Genomic DNA, 18454 nt, shown 5'->3' with positions numbered 1-18454 from the left:
AATAACAACTACCAATCAGAACTAAAGGGAGCCTTTGGTCCCAATTGGTGTTTCCAACATGGACAAAACATACCCCCCAGACACACACACAATACGCGCGCCCCACTTTCTCTCCTCTCTCTCCTTAATTCCAGCACCCAAACCTTCTCTCCTTAATTCCATTGCTATAAACCGTGAGAAGAAGGATCACATAGAAAATGCTGCTGGCAAGTATAAAATATATATACAACAACCATTGCTATAAACCGTGAGAAGAAGGATCACACATAGAAAATGATGTTGGCAAGTATAAAATACGTATACAACAATGATCACATCTAAAGGATCACATCTATCATACCCATGAGAGAAAAGGTTGGACAAGAGGAAATTCAATTCTCTGTGTTAATATGTGATGTGAATCAAACATTTTTTTTATCCTACAGTGATGGTCAGGATATCTATCCTCTGAAATAGCACACCTATCTCCTGGATATATACACCGAGTGATGAAATAACTAGATTTTGACAGTAATTTGAATGATGAAGTGAACTGAACATGTTCCGAATCTTCATCTGATCCGATCAGTGCTCAAGGCTGAGCTGCTACCACCGCACCATCTGCCATAGCTGCTGCAAACTTTGCCAAGTGCCATCATGCAAACAGAAACTTTTGAACATGTTAACAATTGTTTCTTATCACAAAGTTAGACTACTGCACTATGACCCGATGTTCCTAGTTGAATGCACTCTTGCATACTGAGCATACAATTTCTGTAGTTGTTGAAAGAATAAGGCATCTATCGATGGAAAATAATTCCCCATCTCTTATGAGCATTCTATCGAACACCTGGTAAGCTTGAATTCATCCATGTTGACAGAGTATTTTCACGAACAGAGCAAGCAGAGGAGAGGAGGTAGGAGCATTGCTGACAAACTGCGACATTCAAGAAGAAATTGTGTGCAACAATCGTGAAGCATTTGAACTAATCCGTATGCATATAGGGGGGATTGAAAAGGTACCTCAAGGATGCTCACGCTTGAAGGACTGAAGGAGCAAATGAAGATGCAGGCCTAGGCAGATTGCAGGGTATAGCCAGTCGCCCCATTGCCTGGGAAGATTGCAGGGCAGACAAGGAGAACAAAGGGCCAGGGGCGCTGCTTCACGGGATGAGGTCAAGCGAGTAGCAGCCCAAGCGCCGCTGCCGCGGACCCAATCGCTCCCAATACCCCCCCGAGCCGAGATCCAGGGACCAGCCGCATTGTCGCAGATCGAGGAGGGGATGGCGCCGCAGCTAACCGGCGCGTCGGACTCGGCGGCCGCGGCGGCCGTCAAGCTGCAGTTCCACCACTACCACCACCACTGCCTGTTCTAGCATCCAGCTTTGGTGGACAATGAAGAAACACTATGCAATCAAAATGAAAAGGAAAGGTTGAGAAGATAAGGTGTGGCTGCAATTGATTGTCATTTACCAAGCCTATCTTTTTTCCTTGGTTCCTGTATAGCAAGTTGTCATCTGTTTTGATCATTTTCTTTTCTTACTGCATATGTGAAGTGATGTGAGTTTGATGGATGGCATCAATGCCAAAACAAATTCCAGCAATAACATCGATCAAGCTGTGCAAACCAAATATATCCTTGCTGTCAATTTCAGGTAAATCAAATTGTCAATATCTTTGGGAAGTCAAGAGAAACGGTTGCCTTATGAACTCCAACTCACCAATGCCAATTAGCATAACAAACAAGAAAGCTAGAGATAAACCAGCAGCAATCATAACATTGCCAGCATCTCCATATGTGAGGACATAATGTAATAGATATCTGCATAGATCAGAAGCAGCCTTACTTGGCGATTCTTTTCAAGCTTCCCCTACGAAGGCTACGATGCTGTAATAAGAGCAGGAGTATACCCCATCAAACAAACAATATTGAGAGCATGCGATGATGGAAGCCCATATTCCATGGCATTCTCATCTTCAGTGGCTGTTACTCTTCTAACAGGAGGAGAGCATGGACGAGGAGCTGATATCATATCCTGTATCGAGAAACATCAAGAGGGTCACAAACAGCTAAACCAGTGCTTATCCCTTCAATCATACGAGGAACAGATGACAAACCTTGACAGAGTTCCCGAGGTAATCACATAAAGCCATGAGGAGGGTCATCTGCCTAGCCAGCTTGTTGTGTGTACTCTACAACATGTGGAAAAACAAGAACAATTCAGAGTCACAGGGGGTTGCTGCAGGAAATGGAGAAAGGGAGGCAATCAGTGGCCACAAGACATACCCAGAAGAGGAGAGGGAGGAATCCCGTGTAGAAGGGAACAGAGACAATGCATGACAGCACAGAGAAGAAATTGTCCAGCAACTTGTGCTGCAACCTCTGCAACAATTTCAACAAACAACATAATTTAACTTCAGACAAATGGACAGCTGAAACATCGAAGATAACCAAATACAGAAGACTAAGATACCAATGATTTTGCAAAGCACATTTTATCTCTGTTTATTGCCCATCCATAGGTTTAGGAGCTTAAAGATGAAGCCAAGTTCATCTCATGTTTCTCGATTTAATCAAATCACACCCTTCCCTCTACCAGGCTTTCCTATTCCTACAAAGTAGACTAATCCTGAAAACGTCAGGAACACGAGGCCCAAGTGAGAAACATCAAATCGTGCGCTACAATTCTTAAAAGAGAAGCGCTACAAATGCAAGTTAATTCGTTCGTCGGTAAAATCAGCCCGAAGCAGACAGTTGAGGACAGAGATGGCGCGGTAGCGGACGGACCTGGAACCTGAGGATTGCCGGCATCTCGGTGTGCACACGGCGCGTGACCCATGGCTAGACCAGTGCGCGCCCGGCGCGTGAGGTCGTAGAACGAGGCCGCCCAGACCCACCCGGCCACCGCCGACAGCGCCGCCGCCTGCCACCTGGTCAGCCCCGCGCCACCCCCACCTCCTCTCCTCCCCCTCTCTCTCCTCCCTCTCCTTCTCCTCCGCCGGATCCGGCCGGCCCCCACTCCCTCTCCCCCGGACTCGGGCGTGGCGCGCGGGTGGGCGGCCGCAACGCCCTCTGACGGATGAAAAAAAACAGCGGAGCCTTGATAGATGGGACACACAACGGACGAAGGTGCAGCGCGGGGGAGGGGGGGTAGACGGCGGCGGAGCCAGTCCACAGCCGGGTGGCGCCGGGCCCGGAGCCGGACGGAGTGCGGAGGCGACGAGGGAGCTAAGCTCTTTTCACTTTAGTCCCTCGCTTTCCTCTTTTTTCCACCCGAGCCCCCCTACATTCAGAATTGGACTGCGGGTTGATTTCATGAAAGTCTGAGGAGTTTTTTGCAAAACGAGCGCAACGGACGAAAATTACTGCCAGAGACGTTACTCGCTTTAATAATAGGTATATATATAGATATAGATATAGATATTTGCATAGTGTACAGAAAAACAAAAAAATCCAGGAAAAACAGAAAAAAATTCTATTATTAGAACAATGGCATGGCTGTCTTTTTTACCAGCAAGAAAAAAACCACCAGAGATATTCTTGTGTAAAATATGGGTGCGTTTGGTTGCGAGGACGAAGTGGGACGGGACGGGACGATCCCACTTCGTCCCGCGTTTGGTTGGAGGACAGGTGGGACGGGGACATCCCAGGGAGGGAATATACCCTCCAGATGCGGGACGTCCCCGTCCCACCAAAAGTGGCGGACGGGGGCATCCCACTTCGCCCCCGTCACGCGCCGTTTGCGCGGGCGAGCGCTGCCAGCGCGGGCGGACCCGCCGCCGGCGCGGGCGCGGCCGGCGCGCGCGGGCGCGGCCGGCGCGGGCGGGCCGGGCGCCGGCGCGGGCGCGGCCGGCGCGCGCGGACCCGGCGGCGGCGCGGGCGCGGCTGGCGCTGGCGGGCCCGACGGCGGCGCGGGCGGATCCGGCGGCGGCGCGGGCGGATCCGGCGGCGGCGCGGGCGGATCCGGCGGCGGCGCGGGCGGATCCGGCGGGGAGCGCGCGCCGGCGCGGGCGGGCGCTCCGCCGCGGCCGGCGCGGGCGGGCGCGGCCGGCGCGGGCGGACGCGGCCGGGGCCCGACGTCGGCGGGGGCGAGGTCCCGAGCTGCGGGTGAGGACCGGAGGAGGCCGGCGGGAGAAGATAAGGCCGGCGGGAGAAGATAAGGAGAAGATAGGGAGGAAGAAGAAGACGTTGTTAGTATGACGAGTGGGCCCCACAAACGGTGTCTAACGGAAGAAGAAAACGGTGCTCATCCCGTCTGTCGCAATCTCTCCAACCAAACAAAAAATTGGGACGACCCCATCCCATTCAACCAAACAAGAAATGGGATCATCCCATCCCGAAAAACTGGGACGGGACCGTCCCGTTCTACGTTGTCTCCCAACCAAACGCACCCTATGTCACTGACTAGTTTGCAGGTAAAAGTCGTGCTTGACATTATCTTTGTTCGATTATTGCTCCCTTTTGTTTTCTTCTATCATGATGGTGTTGAATCGGGTCACCCTCATCCCTTTCTGTCAAACATGCGCTGCAATCATGAAAAATTACGAGTCTGAAGCAGCACACGGTCTTGTCACTTTCTCTGCTTACTTCCTATTTTTCTACAGTACAGTTCTGCCTGATGGGCTGAACATGGAAGTAAGATGATCGATGGACTTTTGGTGTTTGCTACTTTGATTCCGATTCTGACAGCTTCAGGAGGCAGTGTTCCTTCTTACTATGTGATTATGGTGAATGTAATGTGAAAAGAAAGACTTGTAAGAAATTGTTTTATGGCATAATCAGACGTGCTCTTACAGTTCTACTGACTTGCTGCAAGATTTAGGCAAAGTAGCATATATGTGGTCAGTTCTGAGCCACTATTAGGTCCATCAACCTCTCTTGTGGTTATGGGCAGCCAGATGGCCCCTTTGGTCTGGGACTGACACTTGTATTCACGACAACTCTTATAGATAAAAGATGATGGATGCATTTCTTTTTTGTCGTCTCTGCAAGGTGTCCAAACATAGTGTGAACATTGGTGGCTTTTCATCCATTCCCTGGTGCAATAATGGTTTTAGGGATCATTACAACTTGATCCTTTTGAATATTCTGGTGTCACAGTATTTTTGAATTGCTATTAGGTGCTGGGCAATCTGATAACCACCTTGACCACCCACGCGCACACAATTAACAGGTTTTGTAGTCCTTCCTCAATTGGAATTTGGGATATTAAGAGGTTTGCATGGAACCGGACGTACCAAACAGGTGTTGCATTTTTCAGGTTATATTAGTTTTCAGAAGCTACTCTGATTGGAATCCAGATAATAGAATCTTGTTGTACCTGGATACATTTCATGGCTGCTGCAGACCTAAACTTGTTTGGCTGCTGGTGTAGAATGACTCATCATTGCGAGTGCCTCTTCTTACATCTGAAGCCTGAACCCATCCATCCATGACTGGAGTTTCATCATGGTTTTGGTTAGCTCTGTCTAGATATGAATCATTTTTTTTTTCTCATCTTTAAAGGTTGGCTGATATGAGGGTGTTTGTAAATTGTAATGATCAGGTGCTTTGGATGCAGACACGCGGCAGAACTATCTCCACAGCTGGAACCCTACAAACCAGGGAGTGTATTTAGCGGCGCGACGTTGATTTTCAGGACCAGAAGAGTTTTGTTCGCGCTCATTGATTGCGGTAAGCATCGCCTTGCGCGATCGATCACATGCGTCTATATGTGTGTATGTACTATATTGTATACCTGACAAAATCCCGTAGCCTCCTGCATTCATTTCATGTTCTCAAATGCATCCAAAGGATGGATCATGCTCATACCCACCACCTGTTGTTAAAGATAAATCACTTTCACTCGCCGGACGGTGGCATGATGTGATGGCATTTGCAATCCCATGTTTACAGACCTGAGAGAGGCATCCAATCCAGGTGCGATGCACGGCTCAACAGTCAAGCTGGTGCGGGTACAGACTACAGAGCAGGAGGGTGAGCATCCAAGGAGCCTCTGCAGTTACTGCAGAGAGACTATGCCCCCGGCAAGTGGGCCAGTTGGCCTGTGGACCCACTGATCAGCCACACAGTGCCTCTGCAATAACTGCAGAGGAGCTGCTTCCGGCCCCAGCAGGTACGTGCCCCGTGCCCGTGTCCTGTCCAAGGACGACGGTTCGTTGAACCCTTCCTCTCCCGGCCCAGGCGTGCGCCGGCGGTATCTGAATTTTCTGAGATCGATCGGCCGGATTCGTTTGGTCAGCATGAAGCCTCGGCCGGGGTGGACCGGCAGGGGTAGTGGCCCGTATGGACCGCGCGTCCGTTAGACGACACCGGGTACTAGTTCGCCGGTCTCCTTTCCGTGACCACTGAGCCACGATCACTGGCCATAGCATGTCAGGACTCGACACTCTGTGTGCTATTCTTTTTCCACGTGCACGGTTTACCCTCCCGCTGATGAAGAAAGATCGCGGAATCGGCGTCACATGAAACTGGCGATAAGATATGGGTGTCGATTGGCGTACGTGTTTGATGGCATGTGAAAGTAGGGTGCCTCCTGGCTCCTGCATGGCTGCATTTGGAAGAAGAGGAACCAGAGTTCATGGGAGCGTACGTCCTGCCAGTAAGTACATGCTCATACTAAGTAAGATTGCTATAAACGAGTCGAATTTGTACGTGGCCCGTATATAGCTTAAAATTGAGCCAGGTTAAGAGTGGGCGCGTTGGCCTGAAATTCTAACGCTGTGTCAGGTCTCTCCACTCGTGTTCACATGCCAGTGTCAGTGAAGTTGAACACAGCGTGATGGCAGGTTGAAATTAGTCCATGGATATGGGTTGGTTGCAGGGCGAACGAAGATGCTCCGATCCCAGCAGGGCATCTCCACCACCGGCAACTAAGCTCCGCCTGTGACGTGCCGGGACAACTGAGAAACCAACAAAGCCAACCCCCCCCCCCCCCCCCCCCCCCCCAAATAATATAATCATTGCTAATCCAGAGATCTTCATCTTCCTCTTGCATTATACACTGTATTTATATGCATAATAATATCTATGAATCTAGAAAAACTAAAACGACATACAATTTAAAACGGAGGGAGTACTATTCTTTGCATGCCGTGCTTTCACTTTCTCCTGCAAGCATATAGTTACTGCTTGCGAGATATGGTGCTTGCATCGCCTCGCACTGCCCTGTCCCCTTTGTTCTTGCCTTCTTGGCCATTGACGCGCATCCTCAAGTACGTCCACATGCATTTGAGTTCTACCATGACCTTTTATTTTCTGTTGCAGACGACGGGGTTCATCAAGAGCCGCATGCTTTACCCTGTTTCTTTCCCGGTGTAAGCTTCTCCTCCGTGGATTTAGCGTTGTATCGGCATGGGCTTACATGGGCGTGTTACCGCGGGAAGTCATTGCGCAGGACACGGGCGCATACGATTCTGTAACGGAGCCGCATCGGGAGCTGCACATACGTACGTCCACATTCCGCGCGCTACCTCCTAATCATGTGGTTACAAACTTCGTGGCGGGAGGATCGCCTAGGTCGGAGCAAAATTAGGCCGTTGGGTTTGTTTCGTCTCTGGTAAACCTCCGTGCTTGTTGTTTGAAATCAGAGCGAGGGGACGGTTGATGGAGGAACAAATAGGTGAGTGGTGCATAGATCGGAGAATGTCTGCTTGTGTTTGGTGCCGTGCACTCCCTTCGATATCAATGACACATTATTTTTTCACAAAGATTATAACAAAGACACGTTGAGGTCAGAGTTTGTGTGTCCTCTTACCGGTGGCGCAGCGCATCAATCAGCAGTGAGACAATAAGAATAACCCGTGTGCTGCTGGGCCTCGGAACGGAAGTGCTTGCTTTGTGAATTGTGACTTGTGAGGACGAATCGACTGTGATCCATCTACCTCTATGAGATGACGGCAACTAAAGCAGGCAGTGTATTAAGGGGGTGTTTTCTTCCACTGACTTATTTTTAGCACGTGTCACATCGAATGTTTAGATACTAATTAGGAGTATTAAACGTAGACTATTTACAAAACCCATTACATAAGACGAATCTAAACGGCGAGACGAATCTATTAAGCCTAATTAAGCCTAATTAATCCATCATTAGCAAATGTTTACTGTAGCAACACATTGTCAAATCATGGACTAATTAGGCTTAATAGATTCGTCTCGCCGTTTAGATTCGTCTTATGTAATGGGTTTTGTAAATAGTCTACGTTTAATACTCCTAATTAGTATCTAAACATTCGATGCGACGGGTGCTAAAAATAAGTCAGTGGAAGAAAACGGGGCCTAAGTACAACTTCTGAAAAAGAGCAAGGAAAGATGCCGAAAAATGACGGCGGCCTCACGGGTACAGATGTCCAGCCTGACCTGGCATGGGCCTGGCTAGGCTCGGCCAACTTTGTGCCGGGCCTGGCCCAGCACTATGCCTCTACCGTGCGGGGCCATGCTAGTCCATGGGCTGCACCAATGGTCCAGGCACAGGCCCACGGGCCCATTTCATGCCGGATCAGCTCGTAAAGCACGGTCGGTTTTGGGCCACCGCGAGGCACGACGGGCCCTCACGGCTTGCTCCCTGTGCGCCATTGCAGCCGCCGTTTCCTACTGAACAAGCCGCCTATTCGCGCCGCTGCCGTCGCCTCCTGCTCGACGAGCCGCCCCCGCACGCCATCGCTTGCCTGCTCCTGCGCGCCGCCACCGTCGCCACCAGGTACTCACCAATCGCTACCGCTTGCTTGCTCGCCGTCGCAACCGCAAAAGGGAGTGCGCCGCCGCGCCGACCACTAGGAGGGGCAGAGGGAGGTGGCTCCGCTAACGCCTTTTGGCCAGCCTCTAGGCTCGGCAGTTCGCCTCCGTGAGGGAGGGAGGAGGCGGCTTGGTGGGGTGGGAGTGGGAGGGGAACGGAGGGGAGGAGAGGCGGAGTGACTCTGGTGGCGGAGGGGAGGAGCTCTGCTCCAAGTCAAGAGAGAGGCAGATGGCGGCGAGGGAGGGAGGAAACAACTTGCTGCTAGGGTTTAGATTTAGTTTTATAGGGGGCAGAGGGTAACGGGCTCTTAATGGATCAGCTCTTCAAACCGGGCTAGGTTCGTGCCGCCCAACGTGCCGGGTAGCGGCCCACGCCTGGCACGCAGTACCGGGCTGGGCCAGTACGGGCACGGAGCTCTCCGTACCGAGCCGGACTAGGTCCGAGCCAAAAAAACGGCGTGCTGGGTAGGCAGGCTGTGGGCTGCATGGACATCTACTCGCGGGACGGCCGCCGGCGATCGAGCGCATTTCCTCCTCGCCCATCACGACCGTCCGGCGGGCGCGCGCAGGGCGGTCAACGGGGCCACCCCGGGCGACACTGCACGCCGCACAGCAGGGCCAGCGGCGGGAGGACCGCTCCGACGTACACCAGGCCGCCTGGGTCCCTGACACGGCGTACGTCTCGTCGGGCGCCCCGGCCGTACCGTCCCTCCTCGTTGGCTTGCAATTGTTCTCTGCACCCACCGACGTGGCAGCGCTGTGCCTGTGATCAGCGTCCATGCATATCCCTACTGGTCCGCCATGGACGGCAGGAAGCATATGCTTCGCTGCACACGATGCGCGCGCACAGCCTGTTGTATTCGCAACTTGCTTCGAGCTCACAGTTTTTCTACCTTCCAGTAGCACCATGTACCGGTGTTCTTTAAGCCTCCCCTACGTTCCCTAGTGTACAAATCCTACGGACAACACGTGGCTAAGAAATCTCGGCGAATTCTTCTTCTCCTTGCTTCGCACTCGCTTATTAAGGCGAAGGCAAGAAGCTGCGAGGTGAGTGTGAGTGTCAGCCAGTGAGGTACACCAAAGACAAGACACGCGTCTCGCCGTCTCGGCAAGTTCACATCAACCCCATCGTTCATTCCTCCCGGCTCCCTCCCACTGCAATGCACACTCCGTTCATGGACAAGAGCCCCCATCGCCGGGACAGCGCCGGCGGCCGCCTGAAGCAGCGCCTGGCGCAGATCCTCACGCGCTCCTCCTGCACCACCAACACCACGTCCGTTGCAACAGCCGCCGGCGGCGCCAACTCGGGCGCGGCCTTCGTCAGCCTCGCCAGGGCCAGCGACGACTACTCCTCCCGCCAGCCGGAAGCGCCGCCTTCCCCGTACTTCTGCACACCCTGCACCTACGAGCGGCCCAAGGTCGACGGCGCCGCCGTCCACCCGCGCCGCCGCCGCCGCCGCCGGACCCGGAGCGCGTCGCTCGTCCACATATCCGTAGACTGTACCGGAGGGGCAGCGGCCGCCTCGGGCCGGCGCTCCGTCCACTCCGACGCGCCGCTCCTGCAGCATCTCTCGGTGCCGGCGAGGGACGTCAGGAGGCCGGGCAAGGGGAGGGGCAAGCCTTCCGCGGCGCGGTCCCCGTCGGCGTCGAGGCGGCACCTGTCGTCGTCCTCCTCCTCCTGGGGCCGCGCGCGGCGGCCCAGCAGGGGCACGGCCGCGCCGTACAGCTGGTCGTCGTTCTCCTCCACCGCGACGGACGACGAGGTCGCGCCGTTCAGCAGCAGCAGCGACGGGGAGGGCCGCGGCGGCGAGGAGGCCGAGACGAGGACGCTCTTCTCGTCCCTCAGTTTCTCGTCCGACTCCTCCGAGTTCTACAGCAACGCCACGAGGAAGAGCCACGGGAACACCACGGCTCGCCGCGCGCCGCGGCGCGCGTTGCCAAGAACCGGCGAGCCAGCACCGGCCGCCGACGCCTTCCAGCCGCTGGTATCGGTGGAGACGAGGAAGCACAGGGGATACGACGAGAGGAGGAAGGAAGAGAAGAGGGGCAACGACGTCAGAAAGCCGATGGGCGCTGCGGCGGAGGAGAGCGGCGCGGCCATGGCGGTGGTGAAGCGTTCGAGCAACCCGTACTTGGATTTCCGTAGCTCGATGGTGGAGATGGTGGTGGAGCGGCGCATTGGCAGCGTGGGGCAGATGGAGGAGCTCCTGGGGTCGTACCTCTCGCTCAACTCCCTGCGCCACCACCCGGCCATCCTCGCCGCCTTCGAGGACGTCTGGGAGGCCGTCTTCGGCGAGGAGTGAATGACCACGACTCAGGTCATCATTCAGATGGCCGAGCTTACAACGAGATGATCGTTACCTTGTACTGTCAGTAATTGAGCAGAACAGAGGTTTGCAGATGCTGGGAGCCTGGGAATGGACGTGTTAATGTGCAGTTTGGTCGTGGTTTGTTTGTACATGCCAATGCATAAATTGGCATGATCGTGCCATCGAAATACTATGGTGCTCATGTACCAATTTGCTAGATGATGATATAGTTGAGCGCCTGTGTTCGTTTTGAGTTCGCTGAAGACTTTGAATTTATTTCGGCATGTGCTGATGCCTTGATGATCCCTATTTCGAAGGTATTATTCATGCCGATGTATGAACCATGAGAAGCTGCAACGATCTTGCAGGTGAGGAGGGAGAATAGTGAGCCCTTGCACCACCTTCGAGACACATGGTGCAAATGACGTGGATCTAGAGGTGGAAAATTTTGGTCGATCTAGAGGTAGAATCTAGTAAGTTGGTAGCCAACATGCTCCACCTACGAGTTTGTACTCAAATATACGTCACTACTCTCTCCGTTCCAAATTGCAGATCATTTTGTCTAGATATATAGATGTTTGTATGCATCTAAATATAGTGTATGTTTAGATGTATACAAATATCTATGAACCTACAAAGTTAAAACGACCTATAATTTGAAATGGAAGGAGTATGTCGTATGTCGTCCAAATATACCGCGTGCTGCACTGAGTCAATGGAATTTCGTTTCCATCGAAAGAACACCACAGTAGCAAGGCTATAAAACATTTGCTTGTAATTTCCCAAATGCACTTGCAACGGGCGAGGCCGAGAGCATAGGAAAATTTTCCTTATCTATCTATTATCTTAATACAATAGTGTTAAAAGAAGCCTCCACTTTCACCGAGATGGCTTAGAAATTCCCACGTTAATCTAAAAAAAAGAATATACAGCATTGGATTTTATGATGATCTGACAGTCTCTATTAAACCAAAGAGTACATATCAAATAAGATTAACAAATAGGTAAATTGGGAATTTTAAAAGAAGATGCGTGTGTGGGTATCTCCTTCCAGATACGTGTGTATAGTTTGTAAGTTTAGCGTGCGCACAGGGGTGTGCGTGGGGGCGTGTGTGGGTGAAGTGTGTATTTGTGTATACGTTCAGATACTACACTATACCGTAGTTGTCTAGGCTTAAAAAAAAAAGTAAAACGCAATGCTGGTGGTGCGGTAGTTAAACGCAGTGCTGGTGGCGCGGTAGTTAGCGTGGGGTTGACAGATAAAACCGAATAACGGCCATGAGCGACGCAATGAGTTGAGAATACTATTGACTATTGAGAGACAAAAGGGATGTTGAGGATAAAGAAGAATATACACCATTTATTATGATTTAATGGTCCGGACTAATTCGATCAAAGAGTTTATATCAATGCGATTAATAATTATGTAATTTTGGAATTAAAACAAGGAAATTTTCTAAAAAATATCATATGGGATGGAAATAAAACATGTTTGAATCTTCCATAAACTTCATGTTGATAAGATATATGTAGTATGGGATGCAAAAAAAAAACTATTTGAAAATTGGTCTTTTCTCAATTAAAATATGTAACTTTTGTGATATGGTCAAAACTCATCCAATTTAAGTCTTTGTAGCTTTGCAACGAGACCAAACTTAGCATTCCGATGGACTTCAGTTGGCGTCTCAAGGCCACAATACAAAACAATAGTGAGAGAGTAGAGAGATATACATATCGTCCGTCGTCAAGGGCAAAGTGCATAAATTGGACACCTGACACTGGAAGTGCGGATGCAGGCAAGAGCAGCTTGAACCACAAACACATGCAAACTTTGTGCAACACCAACAGACACAAAACCGTTGCTTTGTGCAAGACTGTAAAGCCATAGTGTAGGCGATAGATTAGGAGGAAAAAAATATATGAAGGATCATGACAACAAAATCATCATGAAAGAGAGCCATGCCAGCACCAGAGATAGTGAGGCGGCCACCATAGCCATTGGGACATTTAGGAGGAAAACACTTGGGACAGATCTGACTAGCTTCACTAAATGGTTGCACGATGATGAGGCCACTGCGCTAGCCTCACGTATTTACATCTACTACTCTAGATCGGCCTATCACCGCTAGCCCTAAACCCACCATCACCACTAGTTTGGCCTCCCATTGGATTTGGATCGGCGGTGATAGTGTTCTCATCACCGTCGGACCATGAACCAACGGTGAAGCCTATTTAAAAAAATGAAAAAATGCATCACCAGAGCGTGCTACTAGGAGAGAGAGAGGCAACGTACAGTGGGGGAGACAAAGTCCCCGTCATCGCCACTACATCCTGCACCCATGCCCGCCTCTTGACCCGCGTTCGCGCTCGCCATCTTAGTCCGACGCATGCGTCCGTCATCGTCGCTGTATTCCACGCCCGCACCCACCACCACCATCGCTACCACCAATGCCTACCGTCCTTGCCTGCTCCTTGTGCGCCACCACTGCTCCTCACTACCAATATGGGGCGAGCGGAGGAGGGCGGGGCAGCAAATAGAGTGAAGGGGTGGGGAGGGGGTGATTGAGAGGTAAGGAGGGAGATGTAGATGGAGGGGTTCGGACGTGGGGGGAGAGGTGCGCATGCGGAGATAGAAGGGAGGAGGGGGAGGTTGGTGAAGAGAAGAGGATGGATGTGGATAGGATATATAAGGGTTACAGTTCAAGATGGATTTACCACGAACCGGCAGTGAAATTAGATTCCAATTTTCACCACGGGTTCGTGGATGGAACCGACGATGATGTACATATTCACCACCGGTTTCAAACCTCTATTACTCCTAGCTACTCACGAACCGACGGTGAAAACGTATCACCACTGTTTGCATCAAACAGACAGTGATGACCCGTTTGTGATAACCCTTTCTATAGTAGTGATCAACGACCATCATCATTGCAGTCAGCTCCATTAACACGGGTCCACATTGAGGAAGGATCAGTTTGACCAGCACAACAATCACCCTGCGATGGGTTAAATTTTTTCATGTGCTACGAGAACGCAAGAGATGATGAACTATGTATGCAATAGTGTATTATTGTTAGCTGCCGACCTTAGCCACCACTAGTGAGTAGGGCTAGGCTAACGATCATAACTACCTAATGAGAAAAAAAATACAACCAACATGTTTGTCCTCCATCCCAAAACTCATCGGTTCATCGTAGTTGTTGCCTACCATTGGGCAATAGGACGCTAGCAGGAGATAGAGAGGGTGCCAATTTGATGGAATAGTGGTTGGATCCAGCAACATAGTGGACGATCTGGTGGAGCAACTTGAGGGCCGCAACACCAACCACAAGGTGGAAAATCCAAAATAACTGTATTAAATAGTGAAGAAAATTGACGTTTAGCAGGCGCAACATAGCATGTTGCATGAAATGTCCGTCGAAAGGGAACAATAGTCACAATCAAGGATGTGTCTTTGGTGACCACAATGTAGCGCACAATGCTCCTTAGAGCAGAAGCAAGAGAGAGAGATGATGAGCACAAAGACTAAGCATATAGCTGGTAGCCACAACAACATATTTATTGACCCAAGGGCAGAGTTTATAATGAGAAAAAATGTGCAGCAGCCATAAGATAAAAATGGGATCATACATATATGGGGCTGTAGCAACCGATGATTGGAGAATAAATAAAAGAAAGGAAAGGGGGTTTGGATATAATAATAATTAAAAAGGTCAAACTTAAAAATTAAATTCTAATTATTACTTATGTAGTATATATTGAACATCCTACTAAAATAAAAGGAGTTTTTTAATCGTGGCAAAAACTAAATAAAAAAATTATAAATCTTTATATTGTTTTAGTAAATACCAAAAAAATGTTTATATCTAAGGTATTACCTTTTCTTCTTTAATTCATGTTAAAAAACATACGACAAAAAATATGGCAATAAAATATATGATATTATATTGGCTATATTCATGACACAACTAAATACAATTATTTGTGTCTATTTATTTTGAAATAAAGTATCCAGATATTGGCATAAAAAAGCTAGCTACCCGCGCTATTTGCACGTGCCATCTTGCTAGTTTTTCTTGAACATGTGCGAGAACCCGAGAACTGCAAAAACCTAAGTGATTGCAACAAACACAATCATCAAAGTAAAAATACAGAAAACAAATGAAAAAACAAGCATACATACATAATTCGCACAGCTAGATGCAATACATGGAAAACAGAGGAGGCTAGCATCAGAGCACTAGGGATTGAACGGGCCGGACTCGCTCGGATAAGAAAGTATTGTAGTTCAATACTAATGTATTTTGTAAAACCATAATATTTCTTCAAAATTCAAAAACTACTTTGCATCTAAACAATGCTTATTATTGTTTAGATCCCTTTTCTGATGTTTCATTTGGACACACACAATTGCAGTTGACGTGTATCTGGGCTGGCTTTGCGTTTGCTACCTTGCCGGATGGGCTACAGTAGTCGCCTAGTAGGTGCGTTATATGTCTTTGCTCATTTCGGTCCTAGTTAGATGATAGGTTTTATATCCGTGTAACGGAGTTTTATAGCATACAATACAACCTCTGCAGACTAACCTATGCCATCTCCGTTGAATTCACATCCATGATTGATGGTGTACAATGGGACTTAACAAATGTTTATGCTCCTTGCACTGACGCTAAGAAAAGGGAGTTTCTCCAGTGGTTTAAGAATATACAGATGCCTGACCATATTGATTGGTTAGTGCTGGGAGATTTTAATCTAAAGAGACAGCCAGAGAATAGAAACAAACCTGGGGCAGACTTTAATGAGCTTTTTTTGTTCAATGAAGCTATTAGTGCTTTGGGTCTTTTTGAGCTGCCCTTCTTTGGTAAACAATTTACTTGGACTAATAAGCAATTTTTACCCCTTCTTGAGTGTATGGATCGGTTCTTCACGTCCAACTCTTGGACTCTAAACTATCCAAATACAACAGTTCGTTCTTTGGTGATGGAGACCTCTGATTATTCCCCTTGCATGGTAGACATTCAAACCTCCATTTTGAGGGGCCACATTTTCAGGTTTGAGAATTATTGGATGGAACATGAGCACTTCATGCAGGTTGTACAGCATGGTTGGTCCCTACCCACTTTTTAGACTAACAAGGCTAGAGTAATAATAGCAAAATTTAAGAACCTAAGGAGAGTTTTGAAGGCTTGGCAAAGACAGTTATCTAATCTTAAGACTAGCATTGCAAATGTGAAATCAATTCTATTCTTCTTGGAACTTATTGAAGAGTTTAGGGATCTATCTTTGGAAGAGTGGAATTTCAAAATTTTGTTGGATGAGAAGCTCATCTTACTCCTGAAGCAGCAGACTATTTATTGGAAGCAAAGAGGTACCATCAAATGGGTCAAGTTTGGTGATGAGGGATCAAAATTTGTTCATATCAATGCAACTATAAGATCTAGGAAGAATCTGATAACTTTTTTGACAGATGAGAATGATCAGGTGATCTCAGATCATGATGGAAAGGCTAATCTGCTATGGGAAGCCTATAAAAATAGACTTGCTAAGAGTGAATTTCAACACATGTCCATTGATTTGCAAGACCTGCTACAAGTTTCTGACTCCTTGCATTGCCTAAAGGAGCCATTCACCAAAGAGGAGATTGATGTTGTAGTAAAGAATCTGCCTAATGACAAATCACCAGGACCTGATGGCTTTAATATTGATTTCATCAAGAAGTGCTGGCCTATCATTGCACAAGATTTTTATGATTTATGTGAGGTATTTTAGCAAGGGCATGTCTGTCTGCAAAGTATTAATGGCTCTTTTATCACTCTGCTTCCAAAGAAGGATGGGTCTGCTAAAGTCTCAGATTTTAGGCCAATTTCTTTGTTGAATATATCTATTAAAATTATCACTAATCTACTGGCCAACAGACTTCAGGGAGTAATGAAACAACTGATCCATGAAAACCAGTATGGCTTTATCAAATCCAGAACAATTCAAGGCTGTCTAGCTTGGTGTTTTGAGTACCTCCATATCCGTCATCATTCAAGGAAGGAAATCATTATTCTGAATTAGATTTTGAGAAGGCTTTTGACAAAGTGGAACACCTAGCTATGTTACAAATAATGTAGCACAAGGGGTTTGGGAAAAAGTGGCTAGAATGGATGGATGGCATCTTTAGCTCAAGGACTTCCTCTGTCTTGTTAAATGGTGTGCCAGGCAAAACTTTTCATTGTAGGAGACAAGGGGGTCCATCATCTCCATTACTATTTGTCCTAGCAGCAGACCTCTTACAATCAATGGTCAATAAAGCCAGAATTGATGGCCTTCTATCCCTGCCTATACCTCTGAACTCAAGTCAAGATTTTTCGATCCTTTAGTATGCAGATGATACTCTAATCATCATAGAAGGGTGTAGCCAGCAACTTTTAGTTCTCAAGGATATTCTATAGAGGTTCACTGACTCTATTGGGCTTAGGGTGAACTTTTCTAAGTCAATGATGGTTCCTATTAGCATCCTGAGGAAAGATTACATGCTCTTGCTATCTCCTTTAGCTGCTCGGAAAGATCTTTACCTTTCACGTATCTTGGCCTGCCTTTGGATTGACTAAACCAAAAGTGAGGAGTCCTTGCCCTTGGTTTTTTGGTGTGAAAGAAGATTAGTGAGTACTTCTCAGTTCTTGTCAGAAGCTGGGCGACTGGAACTTACCAATTCAGTATTTACAGCCTTCCCAACCTTTTTCATGTGCACCTTCTCTCTCCATGGTCAAGTTATAAAGCAGGTGGATAAATTTCGTAAGCATTGTCTTTGGAGAGGTGCTGATTTGAATGCTAAAACACCCCCTAAAGTTGCCTGGCTACTTATGACTAAGCTGAAAGAGGAAGGAGGGCTCGGGGTCCTGAACCTTAGAACACAGAATGATGCTTTGTTGTTGAAGAATTTGCACAAATTCTTTAACAGAGCAGATATCCCTTGGGTTAAACTGGTTTGGAAAAAACACTACTCAAATGACAAACTTCCTGGGCTAGTGAGAAAGGGCTTCTTTTGGTGGAGAGATATTCTGAAACTGTTGGATTCTTTTAAAGGCTTGACATCTATTTCAATACAGAATGGGCAATCCTATTTTTTATGGCATAATCCGTGGGAGGGTCATGTTCCCAAACTTACATATCCAGAGCTATTCTCCTTTACTAAGAGTGAAAATATATCGGTTTCTAAAGCACGATAGGCCTCTCATTTTCATGATCTGTTCCACTTGCCACTCTCTAAAGAAGCTTTTCAGCAGTACGTGATGTTGCAGCAATCAGTGGCTTTGTTGCCACATAGTCAGGACCATGATGTCTGGATATATATCTAGAATTCCCCTCAGTTTGCATCTACCAAAGCTTACAAGAGACTCGTGGGGCATGTGGAAATTCATCCTGTTTTCAACTGGATGTGGAA

The 18454-nt window shown here is 48.4% G+C and overlaps 2 protein-coding genes across 5 annotated transcripts; one reads left to right on the top strand and one right to left on the bottom strand.

Annotated features, from left to right (window-relative positions):
• Positions 1-355: 355 nt before the first annotated feature.
• On the bottom strand, positions 356-3235 carry LOC117858436 (lipid phosphate phosphatase delta). 4 transcript variants are annotated; one of them, XR_004640963.2, is made up of 6 exons: positions 2768-3234; positions 2267-2362; positions 2098-2172; positions 1891-2015; positions 1003-1801; positions 356-916 (listed from the first exon to the last, which is right to left on the bottom strand). XR_004640963.2 is itself a non-coding variant. In XM_034741506.2 (6 exons), exons 1-6 carry the CDS (start codon positions 2789-2791, stop codon positions 1593-1595), a joined length of 450 nt encoding a protein of 149 aa, XP_034597397.1. In that variant the 5' UTR covers positions 2792-3235; the 3' UTR covers positions 356-1592. The 4 variants fall into 4 exon arrangements, 3 of the variants coding, with proteins under 3 accessions (XP_034597397.1, XP_034597398.1, XP_034597396.1); XM_034741506.2 differs by having other exon boundaries at positions 356-1621; positions 1701-1801; positions 2768-3235; XM_034741507.2 differs by having other exon boundaries at positions 356-1597; positions 1701-1801; positions 2768-3235.
• A 5919-nt stretch (positions 3236-9154) lies between these two features.
• Positions 9155-11275, top strand: LOC117855620 (uncharacterized). Its single transcript, XM_034738007.2, has one exon. The coding sequence runs from the start codon at positions 9874-9876 to the stop codon at positions 11014-11016; it is 1143 nt and encodes a 380-aa protein (XP_034593898.1). The 5' UTR covers positions 9155-9873; the 3' UTR covers positions 11017-11275.
• The last annotated feature ends 7179 nt before the right edge of the window (positions 11276-18454 follow it).

This window comes from Setaria viridis, chromosome 5 (genome assembly GCF_005286985.2).
Source record: "Setaria viridis chromosome 5, Setaria_viridis_v4.0, whole genome shotgun sequence".
Classification (NCBI taxonomy): Eukaryota; Viridiplantae; Streptophyta; class Magnoliopsida; order Poales; family Poaceae; genus Setaria; species Setaria viridis.
The sequence above is the reverse complement of the archived record's forward strand: the minus strand, read 5'-3'. Positions and strand labels throughout refer to the sequence as shown.

Bases quoted from the DNA above. Each gene is read 5' to 3' on its own strand.
- LOC117858436 (XM_034741505.2), bottom strand. From the start codon at position 2,791: ATGCCGGCAATCCTCAGGTTCCAG. The intron at 2,016-2,097 runs GTTTGTCATCTG...TTCTCGATACAG, and splicing joins ACCTCGGGAACTCTGTCAAG to GATATGATATCAGCTCCTCG. The intron at 1,802-1,890 runs GTATACTCCTGC...TGATCTATGCAG, and splicing joins AATATTGTTTGTTTGATGGG to ATATCTATTACATTATGTCC.
- LOC117855620 (XM_034738007.2), top strand. From the start codon at position 9,874: ATGCACACTCCGTTCATGGACAAGAGCCCCCATCGCCGGGACAGCGCC.